We start from the raw sequence: 12,282 nt of genomic DNA on the forward strand, positions 1-12,282 counted from the left end.
CAATTAATTGATTAACACTTGTGTTTTGGTTATTGATAAAATTAACTTTTTGCATTTATTAGTATTTTTAATTATTGATTATTTGCTCTAGGTTTTATTATTCACAGGAGGGAGGTTGCCCCTAATGCCTTTATATCAAAAAATAAAAAAATGACCGGGTGATTTTGGCAGGCTTTGACAAGGAAGTTAAGAAAATGCAGGCAGAATACAAATGACACGTGATGCAAAATAATAATAATAAAAAAGAAAAAAAAACATTCAAGTTCCGCTTGATCAAGGCGTCTCCAGTACATATTTCTCAGATGGAAGATCGTCTTACCAGTTCAAGAGCGGCCGGCATCTCGAGTAGTGTCAGGCACTCACCTGACAAGATCGATGATAAATATTTCTGAGTTTTGTTTAAATTTTAAATTTTACTCTAGCAGAATTATTTAGCAAAAAAGATTAAATTACAATATTAAATGAAATATTATTTTAAAAAGTTTAAAATAATAGTCGAAAATATTAGTTGGTAAATCTTTAGAAGTGAAGCCAAAAGGGAAAATTAAACAAAAAGTGTATAATATTAAAAAAGAATTAAATAATTGCTTTAAATAATAGTGAATAAAAGAGCGTTTTACTAAACAAGGAATTTTTCAGGTAGGTAGAGATTATTAATTTATTACTTAAAATTATTTGCTGATAATTATATAATCTGACACCCGAGTGTGCAACTTGTCATAAGTTGAATAAATTAATATATAAACAGGATATAAATCGATAATCTTGATCATTCCATCACGTGTTGGGTGTCGAACGATGTCACGTGTTTGAATTTCCCCGCGCGTGGACGATGCACTTTCGGCGCGAAATTTGAATTCTATTTTCCACTTTTTAAATACAAAGGTTACTTTTGGCTAATTTATAATAACAAATTTGTTACGTTATATCTATAAATAATTTAAAACATCCAAAAATAAGACTTTACACATTTTGAATTTTTTAATAATGAATTCTTGCAGGAAATGAAAATTTAAGTAAAAAATAAGATAATAAGTAAATCAATGTTTCTTCAATTCTGGTTCGCAATATATTGTCAATGTATCATAAAACAAATCGACCGCCGATTTTAGAAAATGTCCGAATTAAAATTTTTTTTTGAATTCACATTTAAAATAGTTGAAAAAAGTTATTTCTGGATGAAAAACTTTGTTTAATAATTTGCATAGTATTTTTTTTAATTACAAAGAATGATTTCAGAGATCGAATTGTTGAGAAAAAAAAAAAACTTCGAGATTACTTTTGGAAAAAATTTCGAGACAATTTTTGTGTTTTCATTCGAAGCGTATGTGTTGAAACAACAATTTAAAAAACTAAACAGCAACACAATTTTTCTCCCTGATAAAAATATTTGATTATTGTATTTTTAAAAAATATTTTTATTTGATTGTTTAAATTCCGAAATTTAATGATTCGCATGTTTCACAATTTGACAATTTTCTGTTCCTGAATCATATTGTACGGGAATTTTTAATTCATTAATATTATAAATTATGAGTAATTTTGGCATTCGCAATATTATAAACTGCTGGGAATTTTGTTAATCGGGAATTTCTAATTACGGGTTTTTAATATTTCAGCATATTTATAATTTGAGGAATTTTATTATTCGAGAATTTTACAGTCATTGGAATTTTATTTTCAAGACTTGGCTGTCTTCCCATTTCGGAAAAGTTAATGATATTGCCGAATTTGAAAATTACAAATTAATAAAATTCCCATTAGATATGGTCGAAATATAAAATATCCGAAACAGTAAACGGCTGAATTTTAATTAACTACTTTTTTCAAAATAAATATTCCTCATTTATTAAAAATACAATTATAAAATATTGTTATCTAACAAAAATGTATTTTTTAATCTTAAAGTTTTTCTTTTGATTAATGTTTGAATTATTTACAAAAATACAAAAAACATTCTGAAAAATAATTTTTTAAATTAAAAATAGAATTAATAAATTTCGAGATAATTCGGTGATGAGTTGAATCCTGAAAATTTTGTTTAGAAACTGTTATTAGGTTCGGAGAAAATTTAGGGAGAATTTTTTTCGTTCGAGGTGCTTACTTATTTACATTGGAATTAAAAAAATTTTGAATTCAAAATTCAAGGTTTGCGACACTAAAAAAATCCAGAAATGGTATTTTTGATAAATAAATAATATTCGATTTTTTTAGGTATAAGAACAAGATTTTGTATTAAAAGAGCAATAATTGAAAGAACTACTATGCACATTTTCAAAAAAATTTGCTTTTAGACTTTTTTCTTCAATCATTTTAATTGAAAATTTAAATAATAATTTTAAAAAATGTATTTAACACGGAAAACATTATTTTTTATAAAAATATTTTACTATTGTATTTTTAATAAATAATATTACTTAAAAACATTTGTTTAATTCTTTAAATAATTGATTTTTTATATTTCGGCAGTTTTATAATTTGAGAAAATTTCGAATATTTTATTTTTCGGGAATTGTACAGTGCATGGAATTTTATTTTTCAGGATTATTCATCGAAAATTACAGGATTATCGAATTAGAAAATTTCCAAATAATAAAATTTCCGACAATAATTTACCGAATAATAAAATATCAGACAGTGTAAAATTTGCGACACCAGAAAACTCCCGAATTTAAAGAATTAAAAAAATGTTTTAAAATAAATAATAATAATTGATTAAAAATACAATAATGGAAAATTTTTATCAAAAAATTTTTTTAAAAATATTTTTGGAATTTAAAACAGCAATAATTTGAGAAATAGTTTTCGATGCATTTTGAGCAAAAGAGCATTTTTCACGAGCGCAGCTCGGCTCCCACATGTGGAGAATCGTCTCGTCGCACAGTGGGATGCAAAAAAATTAAAAAACCTTGTTCAAAATAACTTGTGGAAGGTGATTCTTAACCGGTTTTGAATTTATTTTTTTTTTCAAAAAAATTAAACATCCAGTTTTAAAGGGATTTATGTGGCCCGAACATTTTTTTCTTCAAACATTTATGTTTATGCAAATCGCGAAAAAATGGTAGATTTTTTATTTTAATTTTTTTATTTTCTTGGACAAATTTACTATGTTCAGACTCGCTGGACTAAATGCGCAGAGGTGTTTAAAAGCGAACAAATATTATCTGGTAAAGTTAATTGTTATAAATAAATTAAATTAATAAACAGTCTACATTATGGATTTTTTATTTTTAAGTACATTTTTGGGCTTAAATTACTTGCTTATATTGTCAAAATGATACTCGATCATAGAAATTTGTCATTTAAAATTTTGTATTAAATTTATAAACAAATTAGATAAACAAACAACCCAATGTGGACATTTAAAGGCAGAAAGAAATAGGATTTTCTCAAAATTTTGTTAAAAATGTTGTAAGTGATGTTTAATTATGAAAATTTGTAATCCGGTATTTTATTGTTAATTTTATAAACAAATTATATAAATAAATTTCTGGTATAGATATTTTAAGACAGAAAGCAATAGGTTTTCTTTTAATTTGCCTTCAATTATGCCATCGGTTGAGTAATAAAAATTTTACATCTCATATTTTTACATAATTTTCTAACTAATTCTGTAAACAAATGCCTAGTGCTGACGAAGAAAAAATTGGCTTTTTCTTTTAATTTTTTTGAATTTATTTATTTATGTCGCCAATGATGTTTATTCATAAAATTTTGTTATCCAGTATTTTTCCTTAATTATTTAAACTAATTCTATAAATAATTCCTAGCGTAAAAAAAGGCGTAAAAAATCGCCTTTTTGCATAATTTGCCTTATTACATATTACCGCAAATTTTCATCAGTAAAAATCACTTTAAGCTTCTACATTCGGGATTTGTTTACGAAATTGACAACAAAATACCGAGTAGCAAAATTTCATAAATAAATATCATTAAAGATTCAATATCGTTCCTTGTTAATTTATAAGAAAATGATTTTAGAATTTTTTAAATTAATTCTTTTAGAAATTATTGTATGAATATTATAACTTTGCTTGATTAAGATCAGTTTAAAAAATGTACTTTATTTAAAAAATTCTTATTTAATTGTCAATTAAATTTTTTTATTTTAAAGAATCCTCTGTTTGAACAAAAAATATACAGAAGCATAATGCTGTTATAGGATTTTTGAAAATTATTTTCAGTTTTCAAAAAGGAAAATTTTGGAAATTAAGGAAAAAGAATGTCTGTGATTTTGAGCGCACTTTTGTGTACAGTTTTATTTCCCATCGATAGTATCGCTCTTCAATTTCTATGGGATCTTGTTTTCGGAAAAGGAGGACGTGTTCCTCGAGTGAGGCATATCGATAATTCTCGATCATTCAACACACATGCAATTTTGGACTTTGTAAGTATTAAAAATCATTTATTTATTTATTATTAATAATATTTCTGGATTCTTATTTAATAGTATAAACAATTTTTTTAAATGCAACGAAAGAATTTTTCGTACTTAATTTGTTTTTAAATTTGAGGAGGCAAGGTTTGTTTTCAATTTATTCTGGAATTGCAATAGGGAAATTTTTGAATTTTGACATTTTTTTTGAGACGAAGAAGAAAAAATACTGTAATTTCTACATTTTTTAAGATAAAAAGGGGGAAGTTTTTATTTTAATTTCTTTTTTTGAATTGGAAAAGGGAGATTATTTATTTTTAACATTTTTATTAGGTTGGAAAAGGGAGATTCATTATTTTTAATATTTTTATTGAGTTGGAAAAGGGAGATTCTTTATTTTTAACATTTTTATTGAGTTGGAAGGGAGGTTTATAATTTTTTTCGAATTAGAGTGTTTTCACATTTTTTAAGAGAAAAAGGGGGCAAGTTTTTATTTTAATTTCTTTTTTTGAATTGGAAAAGGGAAATTATTTATTTTTAACATTTTTATTAGGTTGGACAAGGGAGATTCATTATTTTTAATATTTTTATTGATTTGGGAAAGGGAAATTCTTTATTTTTAACATTTTTATTGAGTTGGAAGGGAGGTTTATAATTTTTTTCGAATTAGAGTGTTTTCACATTTTTTAAGATAAAAAGGGGGCAAGTTTTTATTTTAATTTCTTTTTTTGAATTGGAAAAGGGAAATTATTTATTTTTAACATTTTTATTAGGTTGGAAAAGGGAGATTCATTATTTTTAATATTTTTATTGAGTTGGAAAAGGGAAATTCTTTATTTTTAACATTTTTATTGAGTTGGAAGGGAGGTTTATAATTTTTTTCGAATTAGAGTGTTTTCACATTTTTTAAGATAAAAAGGGGTCAAGTTTTTATTTTAATTTCTTTTTTTGAATTGGAAAAGGGAAATTATTTATTTTTAACATTTTTATTAGGTTGGACAAGGGAGATTCATTATTTTTAATATTTTTATTGATTTGGGAAAGGGAAATTCTTTATTTTTAACATTTTTATTGAGTTGGAAGGGAGGTTTATAATTTTTTTCGAATTAGAGTGTTTTCACATTTTTTAAGATAAAAAGGGGGCAAGTTTTTATTTTAATTTCTTTTTTTGAATTGGAAAAGGGAGATTATTTATTTATAACATTTTTATTGAGTTGTATAAGGGAGATTCTTTATTTTAAAAATTTTTATTGAGCTGGAAAAGGGAAATTCTTTATTTTTAACATTTTTATTGAGTTGGAAAAGGGAGGAGATTCTTTATTTTAAAAATTTTTATTGAGTTGGAAAAGGGAGATTCTTTATTTTAAACATTTTTATTGAATTAGAAGGGAGGTTTATATTTTTTTCCGAATTAGAGTGTTTATGGGGGGGGGGGGCTATTTTTCCTTAAAACTTTGAAAGGCGTTTTTTGTTTTAAATTTATTTATAATTAGCTAAAATATTTTTTCTACTATCGTGAAAGTGGGCCAAGATATAATCATTCGACAATAAATATTTATACAATGTTGTAAGAAGATAATTTTGTTTAGAACACGTCATTTAAAATGTTCCTGAATATCTTTATCGTGACCGGAAACTGAAAAATTATCAATACGGACAATAAGATTCATTCAAAGAATATGGAAGAATTTACGTCAATTTCTTAATATTAAAAATATTAGAAAAACTTTGAATTATTTTCAGATATTTAAAAATTTTTAGAAAGATTATAAAATAATTCAAATGTTAAGAATTTTTGAAAAAAATGTGAGCAAATTGTAGATTTTTAAAGATTTCAAACAAAAAAATTGAAAACTTCTTAAGAATTTCGAGAAATTTCGAAAAAATAAATTTTTTTAATGATTCCTAGGCAAATTTCAAATGAATTTTTAGGAAACGTTCGAATCGTTTTTTTAATATATAATATAATATATTTGTTTCTAAATTTGAAGAGGCAATTTAAAAAAAGGGGGGGGGGGAGTTTTTTTTTAAATTTCTATTTTGTATTTAAAAAATTTTTTTTGATCAAGGGGTAAATTTTTTAATTATAAAAATTGCAATTGAAATAAAGCAAGGAAATTTGGTTATTTAATATCTTTTTGAATTTGAAAAGCATTTTTTGTTTTGAATTTATTTCTAATTTTCTAAAATATTTTTCATACTTTGGTGAAAGTGGGCCAAGATATAATCATTCGACAATAAATATTTTTGCAATGTTGTAAGAAGATTATTTTGTTTAGAATACATAATTTAAAATTTTCCTAAATATTTTTATCGTTACCGGAAACCAAAAAATAACCGATACCGACAATAAGATTGATCATATAATTCAAATCCTAAGAATATTAAAAAAATGTTAAGAAAGTGTAGATTTTTAAAGATTTCGAACAAAAAATTTGAAAATTTTTCAAGAATTTTGAAAAATGTCAAGAAAATTAAATTTTTTCTAAGATTCTTAGGATAAATTTTTAATGATTTTTTAGGAAACATTCGAATCGTTTTTTAAATATATAAGGTTTTGTAAAAATTATAAAATAATTACAAATTTTTAAAGATTTATAAAGTCAAAAAATGTACATTTTTCAAGAAAAAGAATCTTTTTGAATTTTATCGAGATATCTAAGAAAATTATGTTTACATAATCCTAAGAATTATTAATAATTCTAAGATGCTGATTAAAAAAACGGTAATTAATATTAAACAAACATGAAAGACTACAAATCATTTTTTCGAATTTATCCTTCTGTTATTTTTCATAAAATAATAATTTGGAAAAATTATAATTTTTATGAATATTATTTTACAGTTTTAATTTTATCAAGCTCATTTCTGGATGAAACTTTCTTAAACATACATTTCAGAAAGATTTTTTTAATTCAGTGTAAGGTTAAATAGATAAGGTTAGTAAACAATTATTTTTTCCCATTTAGAGGCAGTAGCTTCTAAATCCGGCATATTTTTCTAGGTGATGTTTATTCACGAATTTCACAATATTAGTTTCTCATTGTTTCAATAAAGCTAAAAACCGAATTTTTCCATGTTCTTAAAAAGATTTCATAGTCATAAAAATTAAAAAAAATTTCATTGAAGCAATCAAAATTGAACTGCGAATTAAAGCACTCATAGTCGAACTCTTTCGAATTTAAAACTTTCTCAATTGAAGCTTAAACATTTTTTAATTAATGCCATTCAACTGTAAAATTTTACACTTTTATAAATTTAATGTTTCAGAGATTTCTGGTTAAAAATTTTTTTTATGGTGGCCGCTGGATCGAGAAGACCGGAAATTTTATGAGACGGAGAAAACAGGGAAATGACAGTCAAATTTTTTGAAAAAATTCTTTCGAACTTTAATTTCAACCATTTTAAAAAAATAATTAGTTAAATTCTTTTCTTTTTCTATTATGATATTATTCAAATTAGTTTTTAACAAACCAAAAAGAAATTTAAAAAAACAATTGAATCCTCAAAGAAAAAGATGAATTTTCAACCAAGCAGTTTATTTTTTTTTTACCAAGAATGACGAATTATCCAAAAATTCTGAATTTTCAAATTATCTATCAAAACTTGAATTTGTTACCAAGTAGTTAGATATTTACCGAAAAAAGATCGACTTTCAGCAAAAAGATTAATTTTCTAACAAAAAGGAAAATTAAAAAAAAAAAAGAATTTTCAAGTAAAAAAGATCAATTTTCAACAAAATAACTGAATCCTCAATGAAAAAGATTAATTTTAAACATATAATATTATATTTCTACCAAAATGACGAATTTTCAACAAAACGAATAAATTTTCAAACAAATATATTATTTTTAAGTAAAAAATATCATTTTACAACAAAAAATAAAAATTTTAAGAAAATAGTCGAATTCTCAATTCAAATGGTTAATTTTTAAAGAAAAAATCTGAAGTTTCAATAATATGAACTGAATATTCAAAGAAAAATGGGATAGTTACTTTTTTAGTTAAAAAATATAATTTAAAAAAAGTGTAATTTAATAAACAATAGCTGAATTCTTTTGAAAAATTAATTTTTAACAAACAAAAAAGGAATTTTGACAAAAATAATTGAATCTTCAATGAAGAGATGAATTTTTATTCAAGAAGGTCAATTTTCTACAAAAATAGGCGAATCTTTAACAAAAATAGATTTTTAAATAAAAATATTAATTTGTAACCAAAAATAGATATTAAAATTTTCACCTCAATAAATTAATTAAAAAAAAGAATCTTCAACAAAAGAATTTAATTTTCAAACTAATAGTGGAGTTAAAAAATTAAAAAGATCAATTTTTAATTAAATATATAAATATAAAACCAGAAATCGGATAGTTCATTTTTTAGTCAAAAGAATTAATATTCTTAAAAAAAATTAAATTTTCAACTGAGAAGATTAATTTTCTACAAAAAAGACGATTTTTCAAACAAATAATTGAATTTTCAGCAAAGAAAAAGGAATCAATTTTTTATTGAAATTTTCCCTTAAAAGTGGGACAGTTAAATTTTCAGTCAAAGAATTTAATTTTCGACAAAAAAAAGGAATGTTTAACTAAATAATTTCATTCTCAATCACACAGACGAATTTTGAACCAAGAGGATAAATTTTTTACCTAAAATAGTAAATGCAATTTCAAATTAAATATTCAAAACTAAACTTTCAACATTAGAATTTTAATTGCTCTATTAAAAAAAAAATAGTTTTTAAGTCAAATTGTTAAATTTTTAGATATAAATAACAATTAAAAGCCTAATATTCTTAGAAAAAATTCGAGTAAGTTAAAGATTTATTTAGAGAAATTGATTTTAAGAGAATATTTAAAAAGTTTTAGAAAGATTCACCAAATTATCAAAAAAGAATATGGAAGGTCTTAAGAAAATGTCTTTAATTTGTGAGGAATTTTTTAAAAATTGTAGGAGAAATTTGAATAGTTTTAAAAGTTGTTTAGAAATACTGAAAAAATTTCAAAAATAATTTACAATTTGAAAAAATGTAAAACAACGAGTAGATGTTTCAAGATTTCGAAATAAAATTTTTAAGCATTTCACAGATTTTTAAACTATTTAAAAAAAAATTTTGACTTTTAATTTAAGAAGTGCTCTCACCTAAATAAAAAATTTAATCGATTAATTCTATACATGTAAATGATTGAGATTTTGAATCCAAAATAATTCAATTAAACAACTTTTAAACTTTAAATTTAAAAGTTTAAAATTCAAGAGCTTTAATTTGACTACTTCCATTTGTAGTTAATTTTTTATCACTTAAAATAAATTTTTTTAGCTTAAGTGTTCAATTTTTAAATTTCATTGACCGTGAAAAATGTTTCGAACCAGAAAAAACCGGAAATTTTTTTCTTTGATTAAAACGGATATTTTTACCACAGAAAAATTTATTAACAGAATAAAACATTATTTCAAATAAAAATTAAAAATTTTCAACTAAAAATATAAATTCCTGACAAAAAAGAGTCATAGTTTATAATACAATAAAAAAAGATGAAATTTATTAAAAAAAAAAAGAATTTTATTACCAAAAATACGAATTTTCAACACTTAAAAATTTTTTGAAAATGACGAAATTTTAAACAAAAAAGACTAATTTCCAGAAAAGTATTTATCTAAAAAATATTTTATCCTTTTGTTAAAAAAATCATATTTCGTTTGAAAATTTAATTAATTATTCTAAATTCGTTTTCATCTTGCAAATTGATTTTTTTTTACTTAAAAATTCATTTCTTTGTTTAAAAACGAAACTATTTTGTTCAAAAAATTTTTGTTGTTGTTAGAAATTAACATTTCAGTTGAAAGTTCATATTTTGGCTGAAAATTGATTAGTTTTGGTTGAAATTTTAAGTATTTTGTTCAAATATTGTTTTTTGTTGGATCAAAATAATTGTTTTTCACTGTTTTTCACTTTAAACTACTTTGTTGAAAAGTAATTTTTTTGATGAAGATTCACTACTTTCGTTGAAAATTCATCTCCATAGCTGAAAATTACACTATGCTATTGAAAAATTTTATTTTTTTATTTGAAAATTGATTATTTTATTATTTACTTTTTTTCGAATTTATTTCTGAATTGAAATAGAGATATTTTGTAGTTTTAACATTTTTATTGAGTTGGAAGAAACAAAATTTTGGTTTATAATTTTTGTCTGAATTGAAAGACGCAATATTGTTATTTTAAACATTTTTGTTAATATTTTTATTAAGTTAAAGAGAGGAAATTTTTAATTTTTCCTATTCATCTTAAAATGAAAAGGGAAAAATTAAAAAAATTCTGAATCGAAAGAAAAAAATTGTTAAAAATTCTGTTATCCAATTGAAAAAGAGACAATTTTGATATTTACTTTATTTTTTAATCAGAAAAATGGAATTCATTTCTGAATTGAAATAGGGACATTTTAAATTCTTAACAATTTTATTTTTAACATTTTGGTTATTTTGAAATTTTCCCATTTTTCCTAAGATAAAAAACGGGAATTTTTTATGTTAATTTCTTTCTGAATCGGAAGCGGGACATTCTTTGTTTTAAATATTTTTCATTGAATTGGAAAAAATTTATTTTTGGTTTATATTTTTTTTCCACAGTGACAGAGGGAATTTTTAATCTTTTTTTCTAAACTTTGAGTATCGAATATTTTATTTATATCATTTTCATAATTAATACAGCGCAGTTTCGAACAAGTAATTTCATTACTTAACATTTATTTATTATCGATATTGAAATTTAAAGTTATTTAGTCTAAATTAAATGATTCAAAGTTAAATTATACAAAAAAGTGTTACTTAAATGCAATTTTATTTCAATGATTTATTTATTATTAATTTATTCTAATTTCATTAGTGTTCAAATTAACAATAGGGGAATTAAATTTTTATTAAAAAAAAAAACACTAAAAATTTGATACATATCACAATTTTAGAACAAATTTTTTTGCACTAAAATTTTTGATGACACTATTGTAAATGATTTATACAAATTTTAGAGAGCAGACGTTAATCATTTAGTAATAAGATTAAATATAAAATATTCACTGTTCTTTCTATTCATTCTTAAATTTTTAGTTAAATATAAAAAAAAGAAAATGGTCAATAATTGAACAAATAATAGGCTTAAAAGTAGAATCACAATTTAAAATAATTTTTAAAATTTTCTAATTTTTTTAATCGCAATAATTTTAAATATTGTCTCTTTAATTTTTATATTAAATCTTGCTGCGAGAAATTTTGCGGTCATTCACCGCAAGAGTTAGAGCAAATCTAAGGTCAAAATTTGTTTTAAAATTTGATTGTGTATGATTTCTAAAAATAGTTTTTTTTCGGACTGATGAATAATTAATAAGTTTTTTATAAGATGAGCGAGATCTTCCACAGAAAAAAAAATTTGCAAACTAAATCGAAATATTATGCAAATTCCAAAGAGAACAAGTTTAAGCTCAAATATAAACTTCCAAATTCTTGAGTGCGTATTTTCGATTTGTTGCATTTTGTACAGCAAATACAAAGCAAATTTAACCCAAAAATTTTTGGTATTACATCAATTTATCAATCTCTTTTCCACGAAATACATTTTTTTTTAATTATTTAGAATTTAGTTGCTCATTTTACTGATTTAAAAAAATATTTACGTTGTTTCTTAAATTTTTAGTTTAAGATTCATAATTGAATGATATAATTATTGTAAAAAAATTGTTTGCTTGATTAGTAATTAATAATATTAATAATTAATTATTAATAATACTTTAAATGTAAAGTAAATAAAAATATACAATTTAATGTGTTATTAATATTTAAAAATAATTTTTCTTTATATTCACTAAATCATAATATAACTAAAGAAATAATATTTTATTTATTAAAAAAAT

General features: G+C 22.4%; 1 protein-coding gene across 1 annotated transcript in view; it reads left to right on the top strand.

Moving 5' to 3' along the window:
- Positions 1-329: 329 nt before the first annotated feature.
- Positions 330-12,282, top strand: part of LOC117173910 (lipase 3-like) — a 64,020-nt gene continuing 52,067 nt past the window's right edge. The window contains exons 1-2 of the mRNA XM_033362557.1: positions 330-639; positions 4,185-4,387. Of these exons, the coding sequence (XP_033218448.1) occupies positions 4,223-4,387 (165 nt within the window). The 5' untranslated portion in view covers positions 330-639; positions 4,185-4,222. The remainder of the gene's footprint in view (positions 640-4,184; positions 4,388-12,282) is intronic.

Source organism: Belonocnema kinseyi, chromosome 5, assembly GCF_010883055.1.
Source record: "Belonocnema kinseyi isolate 2016_QV_RU_SX_M_011 chromosome 5, B_treatae_v1, whole genome shotgun sequence".
Taxonomy (NCBI): Eukaryota; Metazoa; Arthropoda; class Insecta; order Hymenoptera; family Cynipidae; genus Belonocnema; species Belonocnema kinseyi.